At 31.2% G+C, this 25,343-nt stretch overlaps 1 protein-coding gene across 1 annotated transcript in view; it reads right to left on the bottom strand.

Moving 5' to 3' along the window:
- Positions 1-25,343, bottom strand: part of LOC142325792 (neural cell adhesion molecule 1-like) — a 962,523-nt gene that overhangs the window by 192,441 nt on the left and 744,739 nt on the right. The window contains exon 8 of the mRNA XM_075367823.1: positions 20,726-20,856. Within this exon, the coding sequence (XP_075223938.1) occupies positions 20,726-20,856 (131 nt within the window). The remainder of the gene's footprint in view (positions 1-20,725; positions 20,857-25,343) is intronic.

Raw genomic sequence — 25,343 nt, 5'->3', positions numbered from 1 at the left:
TGCCGCCTTTAGAAGTCCTTGGGTCAGCCCCGGGTTTTTCTACGGCAACCTGAGCCATGGAGGTCCACAGGGTCTGGGTAGATTTCCGCTTCATCTATCTATGGCTTAAAACTTTCCTGGAAAAACATGAATATGTCCTAAAAATCTGACTGAAAAGATAAAAAAAAAAATTATTTATATATATAATATATATATTGTTTATATTAACATTAAAATTTTACTAAAAGAACAGCAGACTTGTTTTTTCTCTACTAATATCTTTTTATATCTATTAGTTTATTTTGAGCAATAATAGTTGATTTCTTTATTTTTCCTGTTTTGTTTCCGGTAATTACCTTTCAGATAATACTTCAGAGGATGACTGAACATGATACGTATGAGTTTAGAAGAAGTGTAGTCTTGTACAGTCTCAGTTCGACCATTCCTGAGATGTGTGGTTAATTGAAACCCAACCACCAAAGAACACTGGTATCCACGATCTAGTATTCAAATCTGTGTAAAAATAACTGGCTTTACTAGGACTTGAACGCTGGAACTCTCGACTTCCAAATCAGTTGATTTTGGAAGACGCGCTCACCACTAAACCAACCCGATGGGTTTAGATAAAGAACCCTAACTGAATAAAAAAAATCACTGAAAATAAAGGCCGCTTTCATTAAGTTTCATAAAAACTTAATGATAAAATTAAATAAATGCAATACTAACAATTTTTGCAGAAGCATCTTCAATTGTATAAGTCGCAGGGAAATGATGAAAACAGAGATTTGATCAAATCCCTAAGGTAGATGATCAATTTACGGAAGATGTTAAAATTACAATTCTGTGGGATGATTTCCTTAAAGAAAGTAAATGATTTGATTAAATCCCTTAACTGTTTTAGTATAAAGATGAAATAAACAAGTTAGGACACGTAACATCAAATAACGAAGGTAGAAGTTGTCACGACTTATTTATTTAGTAAACCATGCATTATTAAATGTAGAGTACGCAATACAACAATAGTCATTGAAACATAAATTATTTATTCGAAACTAATTGAAAAAACCTTATAACTTAATTACTTAAGTAATTAACTTAAGTTAAATTAAGAACCCTTAACATAAAATCCCTGAAGGGATTTGATCAAATCACTTACTTTCTTTAGGGAATCACCCCACAGAGTTGTAATTTTAACATCTTCCATGAATTGTTCATCAACCGTAGGGATTTGATGAAATCTCCGTTTTTATCATCTCCTGGCATATACAAGTAAATAGATAGTACTCGCTGTGAAATATAACTTGCCTATCTATGAAAATGCCATATGAAACCTATATAACCATATAACCTACATAAATAATTATATAACCGTATGAAACCATCAAATCTATGTTCCAAAAACTTCAGTACGGAATCATTTTAGCCTTGGAGTAGAAATCAGGGCGAAATTTTTTCAAAAGCGTTTGCGAACCCATGTTTATATGACCTCGTTTTTTACTTTATATAAAAGTCCTGAAATTCTTTCCGTTTTTTTGGAGACATTCTGTATATAGGCCTAACCAATTTAAAATATTACGAGTATATACTACATTTTAATTTGAATTTAAAAAAAAAATACTAGATATATAATGTAAATTAACTGGTTAATCCCCCAAATTACATAATATTTATTCAAGAATTTATCTACCTTGCTTCCAATAACAATAAACTTGCTATAAGTTACTTAAGTAACTTAATTTATATTCATTTTCGTAATTTCTACATTTGTTCACCAACCTTTAATTTATTTATATTCATTTTAATAAAACTGATTATATTATATATTACTTTAGTGATAATGCATATAATCATAATAATATAAGAGGATTTACTCGTAATAATAATAGCAATGTATTGATAGATTATTACTAATAATATACATACATATTAATATATAATTTACATTAACAGATTATTACTTAATGTAAATTATACGTTTATTTATATTATAATACAGGGAGAGAGGAGAGAGAAGAGAGAAACAATAAATGACTTTTAAAATTTAACGTTTTTTTATTTTAACTGAAAAATATAAGCTTTATGTTCAATATATATTCTTGCTTTTTAGTAATAAAAAATGTTAAAAATAAAATCAAAGAGAATTTTCCTTTCATTTATTTTAAAACCACAGTATCATACATTTACACCTAACAGCGAATGGCTTTTTTACCACTAGTGAAATAGGTAGAAAAAAAGACTGTATTGCCTAAAGCATTATCGATTGAGAAAAAAGGGTTAAAAAAGTCAACTTTGGTGTGTTACAAAGTTCATGAGGTTTTTTACGCGGTTAAAAATTGTACATATAAAACGCAAAACATTCATCAATAAGTGGACGAGTGCGTATATATATATATATATATATATATATATATATATATATATATAATTATTTATATAGAGTACACTGTCCTTGTAGAATACTTGAAACATCAATAATAAGTCTAAATTTATAAAAAAGTATTAGGAAATAAAATAATCAAAGTTTTAGAATAAAGTGAAATTATCTTCTTTTAGTTTGATATCGTTTATTATTCCTTATTTTTTGGGGACAATTATAGTTTCTCATTATCAAACTTTTATAGAAGTTCTGAACATTAAAACTATCTTAATTTAATCAATAAATTAAATACTTTCAAAAAAATATTTATAAACAATTGTCTACTTCAATCGAAACGATAGACACAAAATAAGGAAGGTTCTTGTTTTGACATTAGTATTCATTTGGTTTTATAAAAATATTTATTATTATTAACGTACACAAACCAAGGAATCGATCAGGAAAAAAAAACACTTTTGCTAGTGGTTTAAATCGCAGGTAATTTTTCGACTAAAAAAGGAACCTGTCTGTCATCAACAATATTTTATAGTGCATTTCATCAAAGCGTTTAATTGACATTACTGATAATAATATTCTTGTTTCCAAAAACCTTTAATTAGTTATAACAAATGTTTAGAAAAAAATACGCATAATTTAAAATTTTATTTTAAATAGTTGACTTTAATATTCATTTATACAGCCACAAGTTACAACACAATAATAATTACTGACAGAATATTAGGATTTTTATAGTCTGTGAAAAATGCCGAGCCAGCCGGGATTCAAATTCGGATCTTCCGGATGGGAAACACTGATGCTACACTCCGCTGTAGAGATCAGAAAAATTCTTCAAAAAGGATTTCTTTTAATTAATTTTTCGAAAGTAATAAGAGAATCATTCAGAAGTTCTCGGCCTGACAAAGAAACTTTTACTTTTTACTTTTCAACATAGTAACCTTACAGTTCGATACGTTTAAACCAACAACTTCCCAGTTTTTTAATATCCTACCGTAATGCGATTTATTCAACTCTAAAAAATAGGAGTTTGTCTCAGCTTTGACCTTATCATTTCAAGTGAATCGCTGGGAGTCAAATTCGGTGAATACGATGCATTTGGAAGCACCTCCAAATGTAGGTCATGGAGTTTGCAGCAACAATCAGAGGTTGTGTTCAGGTGAATTACCGTAGCGAAAAAGCACTTTCTTTATGGCCTTATGTGAAAGTTTAGCCTGAACAGAACCCTTCAATCGATCCAGCAGTGAAGCGTAATACTTCCCTATGATGGCTCTATATTTTTTACTCACGTAGTCTATGAGCCGGAAAAACTGTCAAAGCTGAGACTCACACCTTTGCGTCTCCATTGGGGCACGTTCCCGGCTCCGAGAAGTCGAAGTTAAAAAAAATACATACAAATATATATATATTTATATAGATTTTTAAAAAAACCGCAGGATTCCGACAAGGTCGAGGCGTTGGGCCAGCAATGGAAGCGCGGATGGAGGCAAGATACATGGGATGCTGCGATAATACCGTAAGGCGGGCCCGGCATCCCTTGTTATAGATGAAGAGGGGTTTTAGTGGGTAGGCCCGCAAGGGAGAGTCCCACACTACTATGGGTATGAGACCACATGGTACCTATAAAAAAGGTTTCCCATCCTCCGAAAACAGGTAGGTAGTCTGTGAACACCTCACTACGAGAATCCTCAAAAAAGTAGCCATGGCCTTTTCCTACAGCTAGAACGTTATCACCATTTTTTGCTCACTTTCACCTACTCAAACGCACTGTTTGGTTCTGGCGTGTAATGGTGAATTCATGTTTCATCTACCGTTATAAAATTTCCAAGAAATTCCGCGGAATCATATGTAAATTAGTCTAAATACATTAACAGAATTTTAATGGAGGGGATAACTGTTTAATGTTCTCATGATTGAAAACATTTTTCAAAAGATTTTAAACAAATATAAAATTCATATAGATTATTGGATGTTATTCCCCTCATCGACTCAATAAGTCGATTACGCCAACAATGAAATTCGTTCTTCAACAATGAAATTTTTAATTCACTATTATTAATGTAACTTTACCAACTATCTTATTCTTGTTTGTAAAGAAAATTTTTAATTTCTTAATATTTTCAACGAAATAATATTGTGTTATTGAATTCAATATGTGAACACTTTTTGTCTCGGAATTTGATTTTGATTTCCGATTCGGATTAAGCATCCATAGTTACAGAATTACAAAAACATAAAAATGGCCGCAATCGGTCGTCGGATTCACTTTCATCGTTAAAAACTTTTTTACAATTGGAGGTTAATAATTATTAATACGTTGATCAATATATTTAAATTTAAAAAAACGTTCAGAAAAAAAGGAAATGAAATCTGATTCGAACCGATGTGCCTTCCCCTTGTAAGATCCAAACATTTCATTAATAAAAATTTTATTTGGCAATAACTCTTGAACCAATTAAAGTAAGTAAAACTTATGACGTATCGCTGATGACATAAAGCTCTCAATGAGGGCTTATTACTGCAATTAAGATAAAGGCCAACATCCAATTTTTTTTTTGTATTTTGAGCTTTTTTTTGGTTACTTTTGGTTCAGTCGATTGCAATCAAAAGGACAGGTGAACAACTAGATGTTACACCAGTCCTAAATCCAAAATTTCAACATCCTACGGCTAATTCTTTTGGAGTTATGCGAGTTACATACATACCTACAGACGTCACGCCGATACTAGTCAAAATGAATACAGGGATGGTCAAAATGGATATTTCCTTTGAAATCTGAAAACCGAAATTTTTCGTGATTACAGTACTTCGTACAAGGAAGTTATAATCTTGCAGTGATTGAATCGTGAAAAGGCAGATAACTTTCTTTTCAGTATTATGTCAGGAGACGAAACTAGGGTGCTAAGACTCTGAACAACAAAGGCAGAGCATGGACTACCGGGACTTTGGTTTTCCACGATCAACAAATTTAAAATACAATCAAAAACATTATCTTTCCAATGTTCTGGGATTCCAAACGATTGTACATAATTGAGCGTCTGAAAGTCGGATCGACTATACATTTTTTCGATACATAGAGAGGTTTTAAAACATCTTAGGAGACGTGGGTAACGTGTTTGACAATCCACAGAACCGATAAATCTGCAACGTGATAATGCTTGTTTATATATTTCGAATGCAACTACTGAAGCTCTTGTGAAGTTGATATCTGAATCTGTTTTACATCCTTCATACTTACCAGATCTGGGATCCTACAATTTTCATTCCTTTCCGTAATTCAAATAGGATATTAAGGGTAATCATTTCATTACAGCTAATAAACTGAAAGGCGCAGACAGGATGGAGGAAAGTCTACCAATATTCTTCATTGACAGAATGAGAAAACTGGTTCACTGTTGCGAGGAATATATAACTGAAAATTGCGACTACAAGGAAAAATAAAGATAAGTTTTTAGCAAATAAAATATACTTTTATTCCATATTTGTTTCATTTGTTTATCTTTGTCTCATTTATGAGTGATTGTGCATTACATTAAGCCTACTATTTAGAATATTGAATATATATACTATTTAGACTATTTTAGAATTTAATATCGATGTCGTAAAAAGATAAATAAGTATCTTTAAAAAAAATGCGGGAAATAATCTTTATTTTACATTAAGATAAATCTGTTAGTATTTTATTTTAGAATTTATTTTATTTTTCATTGTAGATTAAATTATACAGCACGAACGTTTGGGCACATAGGTTGGATATGAATAGAGCACTTCTTCAAAGTTTAAGGAGAGCTTAGCACAGAGTCTTAATTGTATGCACTGGTGTTTTTAAAACAAATCTCCTACGAGGCTAACACATTAGGTTAAGGCTCTCCCAATCGATTTAGAGGTGAAAGTTCGAGCAGTCATGAGGAGATTGCGAAGAGGCCGGGAGGCCGAGGAATTTGGAATGCGGTTTCAAGCCGGGCTAGTAAACGAACGGAACGGCAATCACAAAGCACCGGATCTAAATTTCGTTCACTTGCACATCTCCCGCCTGCGAAAGAGGGTTCAGAGCCTCGCGATGGAAGCATGGCAGCTGGAATGGGACACCATGACTAAGGAAAGATCCATGTATAACTTTTTACAGGATTTGGGGGGGGATAGTATGCCTCGAGCTCGTTTTAAGTGCAACGGGTGCCCGGGTGTTCACCAACCACTTTAATTTTAATCAATATCTGTTTCGGTTCCGCCTGGCAGCTAATTAGCTGTGCGTCTGCGGGGAGGTCCGGGGAAAATTGGCCACTCACAAACGGCGAGTCAATGTGGCGAGAGCCGCATTGTCGGACCGTGTGGGGAGTTCCTAGACGCGGTTGCTTTGTTCAACCGGCATCCGTAGTTTGCTTAAGGGAAAGACTCTTACCGCATTGCCGTGGGAAGCTAACCCTGAATATTGCTGAACAACAGCCAGTTAGGGCTCCAAGGGCTTTAATATGGTGGACAGGTACTTGCTGGCATTCAGCGACATAGGCATGGTAGCGAATTGCTGCCTAGACGAATTAATTTTATTATGAATATCATATAATATTTTTAATAGTTGACGGGGTGCGCCTACCCATTTTAGCAAATATATGATAATTAAGCGGTTGGGTTACGTAAGCCGATGGTGTTTATGGCGGCACCACGTTTAGTCCGCTCACGATGTTAGGTAAGCTCTAGGAGCTATGTTAGGATACAAGTCGGTAAACTGTTCGGGGCTCAGTAGCCGTTTGTAGCACAGACATTGGGGCCTTATGCTTTACGGCGACCGAATGGGTTGGTGGCGGGAGAAATGACAAGCAAACCAATATACGGCACGACCGGATAAAGTACTGGAAATATTTTATAAATTAATTTACACTATTAAACCTAATAGCGTTCATAATTTCTTATAGTTAGTATATAGACTTATACCTAATTTAATTAGGTATTTAATCATCTTCTTAATTGAAATAAATTTAATAAAAAACTTTCTGTTATTATGTCAATGTACTCTTTAAAAGTAACTTTGTATTAATTTTTTAGTACATATATTTTTTTGTTATTTTTCTTCTTTTATTCAAGGACTGTGGTCCATTAACCGAAAAAATCGATTATTAACACTCTGATTATTTGGGATACTTTATTAATATACATAAATTTATATTAGAATAATAAAACGTGTAATATGATTTCTCTAAAAAATTTTAATTATTCAGGAATTCTGTTTATATATTTTAATATTACTATTATATTTTTTAAATTATTCACGGTAGTTTTATCAAAAAATGTTAACGAGTTTAGTATAAGATAAAACGCAACTTTTATATTCATATAAATATCATAATTCATATTTTTAATAAATATAATAACATAGTAAAACACATTTTCAGTTTTATTTCGTACGTGAAACGTGTAGAATTTTAAAAATAGTCTACCGTTATAACATTAAAATTCCAAGCATTCTGCAATTACCGTACTGTATAGTGTTAAATTATTTTGCTTCTTTGTACCTCGTGTGCGACGAGTTGTAATCTAAACTGCTATTAAAGGACTAAGAACAGAACTGTGCGTGGAATGAAGTCGCGGTTTATTTTCTGTGACAACCAAAGTCGTAAAAGCTGCTAAAGACAGGAAGGCCGGCTAACACCCTTACCTATACCGTAGCCATTAAACGGGGCGATGAACCGACTACGGTACAGTAACTGTAAATGCCCTTATCGTTTACGATCCGAAAAAGGAATCCGAGAGAGTATCTAGTGTAGTAAAGGGATAGTGATGCGATAAGGAAGTTTTACTCTGTGGTCGTAGGGTGACAAAGTTTTTTCGGCACTATTTTGTAGAGCGGTCGGCGGACAACCCCTCTCTCACTGGACATAGCGTCCCTCGGGACCGGGTAATTTTGGGCGTGGTCAAGGGGGCATTTACTGCTGTGTCGAAGTGGTAGGAGGCCCGTTGAATCCAAAACGTAATTTTGCCGGACATAATGTCTCCCCCAGGGGTTATAGCTCACTCAAAAAGAAGCACGCCTACTTTTCACCATTAAACTCGCATACTCGCTACCCCTAGAGACCACGAACTGAGACGGCTATAACTAGATACCACCCACAAGATCACAGCCGGGACTTCCCTCTAGTCATACTGCACTTTGTTTTCATCCTGCCATATCAAATGTTATGTTTAAACTCGTACCATAAGGACGCTTTACTACCGTCTAGGCACCCGCTCGTTATATAGTAAATGATTAAAATAACTATTTCTCGTACATTTCGTTTTTACTAAAATAAAAGTTTCTCTCTTATTTACATTTAAAAAAATATTTTAATGCTAAAATATATATATAAATACACGAATATAAAGTAAATAAATAAACTGATTTATTAAAAAGTTACTACAGAAATAAATACTACTTCAGAAATTAATTCCCTAATAATAATAATATTATTATTAAGCAAAATATAAATTTATGACTTTTACTCTTAAAAAAAAAAATACAAAAAATTATTAAAAATACAAATATGAAATAAAACAAGTTAAAATTTATAAAACTTAAAAATGATGTTTGTACATAACATCAAAATAATAATATTTTTATCTAATTGTAATATTAAAACATTCTACCTTTCCCCTACACTCTCCACTCTCTCACAACAAGTGTAATGAAGAAAGAATTTTGCAACAATTTGTTTAATAGCAATTTATTAAAGTTATTGTACGTCAAATCTAAAAACATGCTTTTTTTGACATAATTTTTTGTTTTACATTAATTTTCTAAAAATTTATTTAGATATGTAGTTCTGGAACTGAATAACTGAATTTTTAAGATCAAAGACTAAATGAATCACTATATGAAATTTATCACTAATTAAAATGTTAAGAATTTCGGTATTTCTTCATTTTATCCTTGGAAAAGAAATCCGGAGGAAATTAGTGCAAGGTATAACTCTAAAACAAAGAGTTTCTGAACTGATTTTATATGAACTACTTTTCTGTATTTTTATTTGTAGAATATGTACTCTGTATATATTCTAATCTGTATACTCTATATACACTGACTAATATAATGACTAAACTTAGGAATGAATGGTCAACAACAGGCTTACTACTCCAGTAACATCATTTGCAAGAAGCAAGCTGGTTTTTGTAAGCATTGTTTTACCACTCAACAGCTCCTCCATCTTGGACAAGAGGTTAGAGATGGAATAGACAAAAAGGATACTGTAGCGGTGATGTTGTTAATTTTAAAAGTGCTTATGATTCTGTATGGAGACTGACGCTATTGGACGAGTTGTATTTGTTTGGAGTTAAGGGGAAGATGGATATAATGTTTTATTAATCAGCGCTTTTTTGCTAACAGGGTCAATGGGGTGACTTCAACAGAGAGAGACAGCAGAGGGTTGGAGTACCACAAGGAGCTGTGTTATGCCTGACTCTGATCAATATAATGAATGATAAATGACTTGCCATGAAAATTTAACAACACAGAATGTATAAAAATGGCATTGTATGTAAACAACCTATTTATACGGGCTTCTTTGCCAAAATCAAAGATGAATAAATTATCGTTAAAGCTAAATGAAGCAATGCAAGCATTACACAACTGGGCTGCTGAAAATCTTATGACCATGAGAGTAGAAAAACCTTTTAACTGGTTCACTCTGCGCCAGAAATCACCATAAAATATGGAAGTGGACATCAAGGAAAGTGATAATCCCAAATACTTGGGTATGGATCTTGATAGGAAGATAGTGTGGATAAATCATATTGAACGGGTCGGCAGCAAAGTAAAGGATAATCTAAGTATTCTCAATTGCTTAGCTGGTAAGAAGTGGAGTAGCTCACTGTTGGTCCTAAATGATACCTTTAGAATTTACATAAAATCACTGATTCTGTATGGTAACGCAAACCTTATAACTGCTTACACATCAGGCTTAGAACTACTTCAGAATCAAGCCTTGCTCATTACAGGAGCTGTAAAAACAACCCCTATACCAACTCTTTTGGTCACTACTAAAAACGCTCCTATAAGTTCTAAGGTGCAGCCTCAGAACATATCAGCTTATTGCAATAAGAAAAACTTATCTGGTTACCATTTATAAGTTTCTGGTGAAGAAAATCAACACTTGAAAACACAAAAAGGTTTTTTCCAGTATGTCACAGAATTAAGAGAAAGGTTCTACCTACCAGCACAACCAGAATTTCTATCTCCACCATCGAGCCCTCTAAACTAGCACCGTGTTTCAACTACACATGAAGTACAGAAGCTAGAGATCAGAATAAGACCTTAACCCAATTCTGGGAGAAGATTTCCACAGGACATTGGAAACACTATTCCAAAAATGAGTGGCTACGCTATGGGTGTACACTGATGGCACATGTTCCAACCAGAAAAGTAATACTGGTGTGCCAGAATGTCCTGCCAGCTCTTTTCTTTTTACCATTCATTTGGTCACATCTTTCTAGCATGCAATATCTTTAAAGATCTTAGATATACAGACCAAAATTACACAGCTAAAAGTTGCAGGAAAAGAGGGATTATTCAATGGATTTCATCCCATGAGTGTAGATATGGAAATGAAGCTCTTTATTAACAGCAAATTTGCAGTTTCTACTTGACAATACCTCCTGACATAAGACAGTTTCACTAGCATAGAATGCAGCTATTAAACCTGATAGTCCTAGAAGTAAGACTGTTCAGGATAAAAAATGGCTGTGACTATCTTGGTGTTCATCTGCACCAAATAAATGTTTATTCTACATCTAGATATGTTATTTGTAAGGCAGAAAACACTGTTACGAACTGGGAGCATGCAGTGAATGAATATGATTATTTTAAAAATTGTAAATAAATGTCTATTGGAAAGATTTATTGGTGAGTATGGAAATTAATGACTTTGTATCAAAATTAGTAATAAATAAATAAACATCATATACAGAAATGTGTATTATTTGATTTTTAATAACTCAGCAGAATATAAATTTTAAGAAAATGGCTGATATATATATGAGTAGCAAATAAATTCGGAGTGTATAAAATGAGTGAATTTTGTAAAACTTGTACATCACACCACCAATAAATAAAAAATAATAAGCAAGTTTTAAGGGTTACAAATATTTCATGTCAATAATGTAATATAGTACGTAATTTGACAAGAAAATCAATGTCTCAGGTATTCGATAGAAATGAATGATTCATGTATTTTGTTTAATGTTCCTGAGTTCTACGAGTATAGATATTATTGATTTAGATACTTACTGATTCACCTTTCATTGAAATCTAATGGTGTTCATTTCTGAATAACATGATAATTCATTCATTCAGTTTTTTTTTTGCTATTACGGCAAGTCTTGTCATGGCTATTCTACACTTTATTCTGTCTTGCGCCAATCTCTTTGTATTTTTGTATTTTCCTTCCATAATCCCATCCAGCATTTGAAACTTTTTCTTCCTTTTTTTTTAATTTACCAAACCCTGAACTGCATTCCATCATTAAACATTTTCTTCTCATACAATGTCACAACCAGTTCCTTTCCTGCTGTTTATTATATTTAATGTTCTCTTGCTTTCTTTATTCTTTCTAATACCTATCATTCATTACATAATCTTGCCACCTGAATTAAATATTCTATGTCACACCCACACCCAATTGAAGCATTCTCAAATGCCTCAATTCGCCTTCTATCCACCTTCCTTATTTCATATACATTTCAGCTCCATATACCATGACATTCCAAATATAACATTAACATCTTGCCAATCTCTTTGTTAAGCCCCAGCTCAATTTTCCACAATATGAGGATAACAGTTTTATCCTCATATTAAATGCCCCTTTACTCCTAGCTAGTCTTGTTTTAACCTCTCTGGCACAAGTTAGGTATTCACTTTTAACGCTGCCCTAGTATTTAAATTTGTTTACCTGCTATAATCTTTGTCTCCCACTCTGATTTCAATCTTTCTCACTTTTCAGCCTGTTACCATACATTTTGTTTTCTTTTTATTTATTCCCATTCCATGACTTTCACTAAATTCATTTAAGTTATTGAAGATTAATTTTAATATGATAATAAATATCTGAATTTTGAATTTCTGATTGTAGGTAATTTGGTAAATCCTTTGGCAATGATTTGGTCATGAAGAAATATCACGCATTAATACATGATTGGTTGTTTAAATATACTTTTTTTTTTCTTTTTATTACTGAAAAGAATATAATGCTAATATATTAATGTTCAGTTTGAATACCATTATCTCTATAAAGAAATCATAAACTATACGAACTGAAGGGACTAAAGTGGAAAAATGTGAAGCATGTTTTCCTTAGAGAAGAGATAAATTATTTTATTGATTAGACTATACATCTCAGCCTTTTTACAACTGTCAAGCATGTAAAGTGTCTGATATTCAAGCAAAATAAATAGTATGCATTTTCTTTCAGGTATAGTTATGTTCATTATGCAACTAGCCTCTGTAGTGAGTAGAAGAGTAGCGTCACTTGTATTTCGTAAACTTGACATAATGATCATCACCAACTGGTGTTTTGTCTGGCAGCAGATCCTTTATAACACCGCTGTCTCCATCTATCTTTGCCCCAAGCTTTCTCCTTCATCATCTTGTAGTTTCCAATTTTCATCTCATCTATTAACTTAACATTTCTTCTTCCTCGCTTCCTTTCTGCTTCCACTGACCCTTCCAGTTAAGTTTTTAAGATTCCACTTCCTTTAACCACAAGTCCTAACCAGTTTCTTTTCATTTGTTTACTTCCTGCATAAGTTCTTTTTTCAAATCTTGTTCATTACTTCCTCATTTCTCACTTATTCATCCATGTTATTTTCTCCATCCTTTTTCATATCTGTAACTCAAAAGCTTCAATCTATAAGATTGTTGCTTCAAGCAACAAGATTCTCTATACATAGCATAACATCTTCCTTTACTCTATGCTTACATTTTTACTATATACTAATTACTTCTCCTTATTGATCTGCCATCCCTATCCTTCCTTTTATTTCCATTGCACTCTTCCAACCCTGTCACCATAATACCAAGATATCTGTAATTATTAACTTTTCATTTCTTCGTTCATCTTTTTTACCTCTAAATTCTCTTTGTTGCATATTCCCACTACTTCAATTTTGCCTTTATTTACATTCCATATTCTTTCATTCCTTCCTTCAGGATTTTAACAATTTTTGAAGTGCATGTATCATGTCATCAACATATGATACGTAACAGTATTTTCAGTGGATATAAAAAAGGTTTGAAAAACAATTTAATTCTTCACTTTTCCTTATTTTGCTTGACACCTCTGTCATTCATACATATGTTCTTATTTCCATACATAATACTGCCCGGAATATAAAGCAGTACTATCGACTAATAATTACTTATAAAGGTATCCTTGATGAAACTTCCTAAAAGTGATTCATATCAGAATTGTTTTAATCCTTAATTCTTTTACATCTTATCCTTGAAGATTTTTGCCAAAATCTTATCACATAAAAAAATTGTTATTTTTTCAGTCCTAAATTTAAAATTTGGATAAATATTTATAAAAACTGTAAAGCTATTTAAAATTTTTTCACTAAAATATAAAAAATTATCAAAAAATAATTCCTTTTATAATCTTTTTATAACTTTTCATATAAAAGTTTTTTCAAGTTTTATTTTTTATTTTTCTTCTCTTATAAATTTTTTCTGTAATGCAATTGCAAAAACTAATTCTCAACAAGCTATTTCTGTCAGAAACGAATCACAGAAATTTCTTTTTTAATTTTTTAAATTAATTTTTTCTTTGTATTTCAAATTATATTTACAATCAGTTTTGTCGATTGTTTGAAACCTAAATAAACTTTACGACAATATTATAGTTATAAAGGAATTTTCCCTGAAACACCTTAATTACATTCTAGATATCAACAGTGAATCAAATATAGCATAAGCATAGATACAGGTAAAGTCAAGAACAAAGTCTAAAGAACAAGAGATCGTAGTAATGTCCAGTACTATGAATAAAACTACAACTTTAAAAGAATAATAATAACCTAGAAGTAAATAACATTACAAACATAAATAATCATAAAATAACATAAAGAGTTTGATGAAGCACAACTTAAGGAGAGAGGCTTCATACTGAGTATCGCTATTAGGTTTCAAGATCCAATACATGAATCCGCTCTTACTGTCTTACACCTTCCTACTGTCTAAGAGTGTTAGTGTTAACAGCTACATAGTTTACATGCAAATTGTTTTGCTGCAAATCAATCAACTTCCTCCCAATTGTAAGGTACTCCAAGAACTCATGATCATGGCGGCTTTGTAATGCATCTCGCAAATTTATTCTGGAACCGCTGAATAATCTCTATACTGTTGGTACTCTCCATACTCCAGAGTTATTTCATGTGTCCAAACCTGTTTTAGAGTCACTTTGTTTGGAAGATGCTAATTGATATATATAATTATCTATATATATATATATAATTATCTATATATATATTATTATATATATATAAAAGATGCTAATTTAATATCTAATTGTTTCCTTTTTTCCTTAATGTGAACTTTGACATGGAAAGTTCAACAATCTAGATGAATACCTAATTATGTACACTTTCAATTTGCTGGATGTAAACTCCATCTACATGGATTCCTGGATAATCACCTCTTCTCATCATGAATGTCATGCAAGTTGATTTTGTTTGATTGATCTTTATTTTCCATTTCTTCAACCACTCAGCTATAAGGTTTAACCAAAATTGCAACTTAGTATCGGCTTGAGTTGGATCATCATTGACAGTCACATTTACCATGTCGTCAGCAAATGATGGAGTAGTGGTAATGTCTGTGACTAGAAGGCCCACAGTGAAGATGGAATATAGGATCGGTCCCAGTACTGAGCTCTGAGGAACACTCGAGGAAGTATCGAAGAATGCAGATAACTCCTTCTTGTATTTAATCTAGGAGAAGCATCCATTCAAGTAATTACACTGTATTAAATAAAAAGGTAGTAGATTTGTTTTTAGTTTATATAGCAAAGTAGGCAGCCATACCTTATCGAATGAATATCTACAAAGGCAACTGAACAGAACTTATTCAGTTGGTGAAAACACAAATAATCCTTGAGTTTGTTCAATAGTAGAGTGATCACGTAGAAATCAGAACTGGTGGTTAGGAATAACTTGTCCCTCATCTAATATAAACCACAATCTCTGAAGGAATAGCCTTTCGAATACTGTAGACATAATATGTAGTAGGCTTATTAGCCTATACGAGGGGATATCATGCACTGACCTGCCGGTTTAGGTAACATCACTACTTTAGACACTTTCCACTCTGATGGGTAACACGTTGTTCGAAGGATACCATTGAACAGTTGATTCATATAAAATACGGCCTTAGATGGGAGCATAAAGAGCATTTTGTTGGTAACAAAATGAAAGCCAAGGGCATTCTTTAAATTCCGCTATTTTTCAAAAGAAAAAAATTTCGATAAAATCAGCTTGACTGTACTTGTTTTTTGGCCAAAGAAATGAACAACCTAAAAAACTTGAATTAATGCGCCTGCTATGATATTATTTAAAGGATATGTAAATAATTCATTTAAAAAAAACTACTCTGAGCAAGGTAAAGATACAAATTAATTTTTTAAAGATAATTCATTGTAGTTGGCTTCGTTAGATTTTTATATTTTTAAGAACTAATACTATAGTTCGAATTGAAATTGATGAAGAAAAAATAAAAGTATAAGCTATTTTATACAGTATTAAAAATTTCTTAATAAAATCTAATAAATTATTACTAAATAATGGTAATTTTGCATGTATTGATTCCTACATAAAATTTTGCTTGCTAACAGGAAGCGACATAAATGGGATCAGTAAATCTTAAATGTTAATTGAAATCCAGAACCAAATCCAGTACCTTTAGGTTTATCAATTTGTTAAAATTGTCTATTAGCAACCAAAATGATTTTTAAAATAAATAAAAAAAAAATTGTAAAAAAACATTTAATTTTACCCAAATAAATATTTTTTCCTTACTGGTACCAGTTAGATGTATGTGGGAAATTATCATCTACTATTATAATTTTTTATTAACACTGGAAAAGATTGGTTGAAATATAAGATAATCAATGAATGCTGTAAATTTATTTATAAACGTATATAAACGTTTACATATTGTAAACGTTTTATTCACCTCTATTCTTGTGTCATTAATTTCTTGTAGAAAAAATTAAAATAATATTTCGTTTTGTTGTAAGTTTTTTAAAACTCACACACACACACACACAGACAGACACACACACTATTATGTTAATATAAAAGTAAATAATGTAATGAAAAGAATGTGACAGACCTTATAATCCAACAAGAATCCAGACAAGGAAGCAGAACTATTCCTGTTTTATATTACCCTTGATAAAGATAGTTTTATAGACTTCAAAAATTACTTTTGCTACGTGTAAAGTGTGCCTTAAGAAGAGACGAAAACACTATTTTAGGATATGATCTACAAGAAAAAATAAAGATAATAAAAGTACATAAATGCATGGGTCCATAAACGCTTAATTTTCATGTTACAGCTTACTTCCAATGTAGTGTAATGTGAATGGTTAGGTTAGGTTAGGTTATTATAAAGCCATACTGAAATTTTTGGGAGCTTAAATAATGGGTAAATTTTATTTAGTACGGATTTTGCCCTGAAAAATTTAATAAAACAGGTAACAAAATTGTATTTATAATATTTTTTTTATAAAATACTAAAATGTAATGTCACAAAACACAACTTTTTATGATAATTACTTCGTTAATTTTCCTGTAAACAAAATAAAATATGTAGAAATATGTGATAGTAACGGTAAATGAATACGAAAATGAGTATCTGAAATTTTATTTTTATTAATAACAAAATAGACTGAAACGTGACAGAATAGAACTGTATTTTGTAATTTAAAATCACAACAAATCGTTTCAACATTGGAAAAGTCAAAAAAATAAAATTAATGTTTAAAAATAAATAAAACCATATTACAAACTTACTTTTACAATATAAAATTATTCAAAATGTCCTCCTTTACTGTCTACACAACATTCCGCTCGATTTAAAATTCCTTGTGTGGCTTTTCTTTATGTATCAGGATTGTTTCGTATAATTTTCAACCGCGTTGAAAATTCAAGAGGTAGAGAAAAAAAGTTTTCAGTTCGATTTGTATGTATTTTTTTTATGTGTTCCAGCTCTTACTCAGTAAAGCTTGTATAGTCAACAGGTCGTACAATAAAACGTTAATTTTTTGTGTAAGGTTTTCATCATTTCAAATTAACAACTGAAAAACACAGTTAACAAATTAACAAAGAATTAAACCGTTTCCAATACATTTCTCCCTCGCCGACGCTGAATAGGTAGCGTCTCGGCATTTCGTGGGGAGATCCCGGGTTCGAACAGGGTTAGGCATGGCATATTTTCAAACGCTACCAATTTCCATCAGGCTTATGACTATAGTTATTTATGCCCGTTCTTTCATAAAAAAAATTGAGTTGGACACCACATAACTTCCTATTAAATTACTTATATACATTTTTTTAAAATGAAAAGTACATAAAATTTTATTTCATTAATAACTTCTTATATTTTTTCATTTATTTGTTTTTATTGAATTATTATTTATCGATTTTTTTACAATCAGAAGTTAATATATATTTATAAATCAATATATTTAGATTAAAAAAAATAGTAAATAAAGGAGATCAAGTCTAATTTCGAACCGATGTGCCTTCCACTTGTAAGATCCAAATAACTTAATTAAAATTTTATTTGCTATAACTCTGGGAGCAATGAAAATAAGTACCACTTATGAATATGGTTAAAAATGTTTCAATGAGGGCTTATTATTGTGGTTAAGAAAAAGTATAAAATCCAATTTTTGTTGAATTTTAGCCTTTTTTGGACTCTTTTGGTTCAGTCGATTGCAATTAAAAGTGAAAGTGCATAACTAGTTGTTACAACATTACTAAATCCAAAATTTCAACATCCTACGGCTAATCGTTTTTGTGTTATGCGATATACATACGTACGTACAGACGACACGCCGAAACTAGTCAAAATGGATTTAGGGATAGTAAAAATTAATATTTCTGTTGCAATCTGAAAACCGAAATTATTCGCGATCACAATACTTCGTTTACTTCATAGAAGGAAGTAAAAGTTGATTTTATTTAAATAGCTGCAGGAAAGCTAATTTATAAATTTTTACATCAGTCGGTAACTAATCGGAGTAAATTATAAGTATTATGCATCTATTTTATTGAATCGGTTAATAGATAATAATGACATCCGATAATTGGATAATAGTAGTATAGACTAGTGATTATTTTAATAATGAAATATTGTGATTAGTTGAATTTAGGGTTCTCCAATTCAACAGAAGTGATTGGTCTAAATGTTGTGCTTTTGATCAGTGAAAAAAATTATTTTTCACTGTTGCGATGGTCAATGAGACAATTTCTGTAATGGGAGTGGTCGAAGGTCATATTATGTTATTTCTGTTCGATTTAGTTTTATGACTTAAAATTTAAAACAAAATAAGAATCATTTCATTATCAAACATATAAAGAAACAGAATGAAACATTAAAAATAAACAAAAGGAAAAATTAAATGAGATATTATTCAAATTTGATCATTTTATGTTAAAAATATTAAGAAACAAAAATTTTCGGATACATAATTATATGAACTTTTTTCTTTACTTTAACTTGTCGAACATATCCTAAAAATCTCTTCCTTTGTTTATGAGATATCTTTTATAAGTTTTGATTCTGTTAATTGTTAGCGTACGCTGCAGTCGATTAATCTGAATGTAGTAAAGAAACCTTTGTTTGACATGTAAAATCGATTACAAGATTTTCTGATATATTATTATTCATTTTGTTGAGTGATTTATAAAGACCGTAACTTGCTATTTCACAATAAATTCATATAACTCTTATACATACCGGCTGACCTCTCTCTCTCTCTTTTTTCTGTTTAGCCTCCGGTAACTACCGTTAAGATAATTCTTCAGAGGATGAATGACGATGATATGTATGAGTGTAAATGAAGTGTAGTCTTGTACATTCTCAGTTCGACTATTCCTGAGATGTGTGGTTAATTGAAACCCAACCACCAAAGAACACCGGTATCCACGATCTAGTATTCAAATCCGTGTAAAAATATCTGACTTTACTAGGACTTGAACGCTGGAACTCTCGACTTCCAAATCAGCTGATATGGGAAGACGCGTTCACCACTAGACCAACCCGGTGGGTATACCGGCTGACCTATAAATAACTTACACCACCCTTAAACTTTTTTATAATAAAGATAACTGAATACGGTTCGCAGCAATCTTCCTTGTACCAAGAGGCTACTTCACTGAACGTATTCTTTACTCTTTTTGATTTTTGGGCGATGAAGGAAGGAAGCAACTCAAAAATTTTAAATGGAACCAATTGTCACTTGATATATAATTTTGAAGAGCACGATGAGACGAGAAACATGATACAATTAAAATTAAATTTTGATCTTCCAATCCAATATGGCGACCAATAATGTGTTTGTTTCAGATAGCTAGAACTACGGTTGTATGCACCCCTTTAACTTTTTTGTTATTTGAGATATCATGATTCTATCTTTTAAAATGTTCTCCGACAAGAAAGTGTAACATAGTAAGTCACAACTAGAAGTATTCGCAGCATGCCATAAATTAGTGTATTCGGCCTTTAACGTGTAGGCAGGAGGCAGGGGCGGCTCAAAACTTTTTAAGTAGGACATATTTATGATACCTTGTTTTAAGGATCTTTGTGAGACAAGAAAAACTGTATAAAAAAATTAAATTATGATTATGTAAACCAAAATGGCGACCACAAATGTCATTACGTTAGTTAAAAATTGAAAAAAATAAATTATTATCATACTGGCAGGGTTGCCATTGGTATTTGTCACCTTTTAACAAGATTATGCAGTGATTAAATAAAATATTGTTAACATATAAATCTACTGGTTATATTATATACTTACTTTGAATATTAAAAGAATATTGACATCTTGAGTGATGTAAAAGTTAAAACCCTTTAACATTAGTTTTATGTGATTACAAAATGAAAATTATGTTTCCCATGAAATTTTTCTTATATTTATTTTATTTATACATTTTTTTCTGGGAAGTCAGTTAATTAAACTCACTCATTAAATTAATTCATATATTTTGTTCAATTCGTTAATGATTTGAACAACGCAAAAAAATCGTTTTTATAATAAAGTATTAAATTTTTAATTAATCATCTAAGATTTAAAATTCTAAAAGTTATCTTAATTAAAAAAAAAAGAAATTATGAAAAGTAGTCGTACTTACATTATGAAACCAAGATATTTTATGTTCTCGTGGATTGGCTCGAATATTACACTCAAAGTAAACATCATCTCCTTCTTTTATGTAGTGAGGTTTTAATGATGTTCCCAGCTGAAGTGACACTAATGGAGCATCTGAAAAAAAATTACTTATAAACATTTTGATTTATTAATAAAATACTATTACTACCTTATTTATCCGTGTATAGAGGATGTATATATATATAGATGATAATTTTTCTACAATTACGCTGAAATTTGGAAGCGTTGAAATTAAGTCCACTTAACTTGGTACAATTGCCAACCCAATGTAGCAATAATAAAACTTGGAGCAGATACACATTATTAAACCACAGTAAAAGATATCATTATTAATTAAACTACAACACAGTTTGATTAATTTATTTTTTTTCAAATAAGCCCAATTTATTACATAAGAGAGAATACCATTGTAATTTTAATTTATAAATTTCAAACAATAAAGATTTATTATCATGTTTACAAAAAAATTCTAAAACGTTCATAAATGTTTAGCTGTAAAAAAAAATACTGGAAAGTAACAAATTAATTAGTAGTACATATAAAAATATAAAATCGTATATTTTGCTTAACTATCAGCTTATACATATTCGGATGGATAAATCAGAGTGAACTTTTTTCGATTACTAACTTACGTGGTAATTGTAAAAGTATTTTTAAAAACTTTTCACATATAAAAAAATCTGATGTGCACACCACATGACTTCCTTATACGCATTCAAATTACATAGACACATATTTTTAAAATGAAAAGTACATAAAATTTTATTTCAATCAATAACTTCTGATTTTTTTTTCATATTTTTAAAATTTTTTTATTGTTATTATTAAATTATTATTTATTGTAAAAATTATTTTTTAATCAGAGGCTAATAATTATTAATAAATCAATATCTTTAAATTAAAAAAAAAGTTAAAAAATAAGAGATGAAGTCTGATTCGAACCGACGTGTCATCCCCTTGCACGATCCAAATATTTCATTAATTAAAATTTTATTTGGCTATAAACTCTAGAAGCAATGAAGATAAATACCACTTATGAATATCGTTGAAAAGCTCTCAATGAGGACTTATTATTGTAGTTAAGAAAAATTCCATAATCCAAATTTTTTTAATTATGGGCTTTTTTTGATACTTACTGCCTAAGTATAGAGCAGGAGTAGGATCACCACTCATACTCCCGCACAGCCATCTTTACTCCCGCTATATATAATTCTATAGTTTCCACTCCAGAAATCTCCTGTATCTGGCCACCTCATCTCTTTCATTCCTAGTGCATCTATTCTCATTCTGTTCATCTCAATTTTGATATTCTCTTGTTCCCCGTTCGTAAGAGTGTTTCCACGTTGTTGTTTTCATCCTATTTTTTCCTCTTTGAGTGGGGTGCTTTTCTCGTTGTCCATGTCCGGAGATCGAAGTGGTGCATTATTTTATCTCCGGATTTTTTAATGAAGAAGACTCCATCGTGCTTGCTGTTACTCGGGATATCTGTAGATCTTTAATCCGCTGGTTTCCCTTTGGCTTGCGAATTCTATGCCGTTTCCTAGTTGGCTCATCCGCCTTTAGGAAGTATTTCTACCTCTTAGAACAAGCGAGTGCCCTTCCCTTATCCACTCATCTGTCCTCCTAGGAAACCATTGGCACTTGGTAGGGGTTAGACTCCTTATTCCGGGTATCACTCGGTCCCTGCATTCGTTAGCTGTGTTTAAGTACAAAACGTTGCTCCCTCTACCACGGAGAGATAAATGAAAGGATTTTCCCTTCCTTCACTCCAGTACCATTACGCATTTTCTGGACTGTCGGGTAATTAGAGAGGACTAGTATATATATTAATAAAATAAATTATTGTTTACATTACAAATACATGTCTGCATTCTGTTTGAGTCATGTAGAAAATAAATATTATTTTTATATTAATAAAAATAAAAATCTTGTTTCGCATGCACTTTATCTTTAATTTATTTATATATTTTTTTCATTTCTGTTATGTATACTTTACATATAATCTCTTTTATTCATCATACAAGATAGAGAAAACTAAAAGACAGTAAATGAGCATTCAACCTGTGGTAATTATGAGAAAATAAATAAATAATTACATATTATAAGCCTAATTTTTATTTGACACTTTATTAAACACAGAAAACGCTATAAAAAAAAGAAATAAAAAATCATTCATCTTCAATTTTTTTTAATAATTTACGCGAAAGTTTGTAGTTGAACCTTTAATTGAAGACAATTGATTGGACAGTTATTATATATATTACCAATAAAGTCTACTGCTCTTTAAAGTGTATACATCAATTATAAAATTTTTTGTTTGTATGGATTTTTTTATACATAAAAAATTAAATATTTAAAATTTCTGTTTTTCAAAGATATATAAATTGATTGTAAAACAATAATACACGGGTTTAAAAATTTCCGATCTATTGTCAGAGACCTGTTGCTGGATACAGATCTTCAGTAGATCCAGGATTATTATAATGAAAACTTTTAAAGGTGGGTTTGTTAATTTTTTTTTTGCTTGATATCGTCACATAAGCTTGAAGCTTGTGCGTGGGATATGGAAATGGGATTTTTGTAGCGTATGAAATAATGAAATATGCCTTGCGGAATTCGATTTTAAATAATGATGATTTTATTTAAATAGTGCATTCAAATTTTTGTTATTAATTAAATGTGGCTATATATTTTGTTATATGACAATTTGGAGTTTTATTGATCTTACATAGTTATTATTTTATTTTTTTTTTTTTTTTTTTTTTTTTTTTTTTTTTTTTTTTTTTTTTTTTTTTTTTTTTTTTTGTCTTCAGTCATTTGACTGGTTTGATGCAGCTCTCCAAGATTCCCTATCTAGTGCTAGTCGTTTCATTTCAGTATACCCTTTACATCCTACATCCCCAACAATTTGTTTTACATACTCCAAACGTGGCCTGCCTACACAATTTTTCCCTTCTACCTGTCCTTCCAATATTAAAGCGACTATTCCAGGATGCCTTAGTATGTGGCCTATAAGTCTGTCTCTTCTTTTAGCTATATTTTTCCAAATGCTACTTTCTTCACCTATTTGCCGCAATACCTCTTCATTTGTCACTTTATCCACCCATCTGATTTTTAACATTCTCCTATAGCACCACATTTCAAAAGCTTCTAATCTTTTTTTCTCAGATACTCCGATCGTCCAAGTTTCACTTCCATATAAAGCGACACTCCAAACATACACTTTCAAAAATCTTTTCCTGACATTTAAATTCATTTTTGATGTAAACAAATTATATTTCTTACTGAAGACTCGTTTAGCTTGTGCTATTCGGCATTTTATATCGCTCCTGCTTCGTCCATCTTTAGTAATTTTACTTCCCAAATAACAAAATTCTTCTACCTCCATAATCTTTTCTCCTCCTATTTTCACATTCAGCGGTCCATCTTTGTTATTTCTACTACATTTCATTACTTTTGTTTTGTTCTTGTTTATTTTCATGCGATAGTTTTTGCGTAGGACTTCATCTATACCGTTCATTGTTTCTTCTAAATCCTTTTTACTCTCGGCTAGAATTACTATATCATCAGCAAATCGTAGCATCTTTATCTTTTCACCTTGTACTGTTACTCCGAATCTAAATTGTTCTTTAACATCATTAACTGCTAGTTCCATGTAAAGATTAAAAAGTAACGGCGATAGGGAACATCCTTGTCGGACTCCCTTTCTTATTAGGGCTTCTTTCTTATGTTCTTCAATTGTTACTGTTGCTGTTTGGTTCCTGTACATGTTAGCAATTGTTCTTCTATCTCTATATTTGAACCCTAATTTTTTTAAAATGCTGAACATTTTATTCCAGTCTACGTTATCGAAAGCCTTTTCTAGGTCTATAAACGCCAAGTATGTTGGTTTGTTTTTCTTTAATCTTTCTTCTACTACTAATCTGAGGCCTAAAATTGCTTCCCTTGTCCCTATACTTTTCGTGAAACCAAATTGGTCTTCTCCTAACACTTCTTCCACTCTCCTCTCAATTCTTCTGTATAAAATTCTAGTTAAGATTTTTGATGCATGACTAGTTAAACTAATTGTTCTGTATTCTTCACATTTATCATTTTTTTCGTTATCTTTTATTAATAATTTTTGAATTTAGGATATGTTTATACAACTTCAGAAAAAATAAATATTTATTTCTAATATAAGAGATCACAAGTCCTCTCTTCTGTATTCCGTGGCATGTTTTGCCTTTCATCCGTAAGGTTCTGGAGTTGAAATCTTTTTCATACTCTATAAAATTAATCTCTCTTCTTAATCATACAAAATAAAAACAAACCAAACGACAATAACTAGGCCATCAATTGTAGTAATTTGTTTTCTCCAACCAGTTTTCCAGATACTGCCGGGTTTGGGTGTGTGTGTGTGTGTCTGTGTGTGTTTTGTGTGTATAGATTAGCAATTGCAATCACCGCTACCGGGTTGCCAGGCGTAATTGTAGATGTAATGTAAGCATACTGTAGACGTAGACGTATATATTGTAAACCTAGTATGCTTATAAGTGTAAATATACCGGTAAACATATAGTCTTCAACAGACTCAGATCGAC

This window comes from Lycorma delicatula, chromosome 5, assembly GCF_047948215.1.
Source record: "Lycorma delicatula isolate Av1 chromosome 5, ASM4794821v1, whole genome shotgun sequence".
NCBI lineage: Eukaryota > Metazoa > Arthropoda > Insecta > Hemiptera > Fulgoridae > Lycorma > Lycorma delicatula.
Note: the sequence above shows the minus strand (reverse complement) of the source record. Positions and strands in the feature narration are given on the sequence as shown.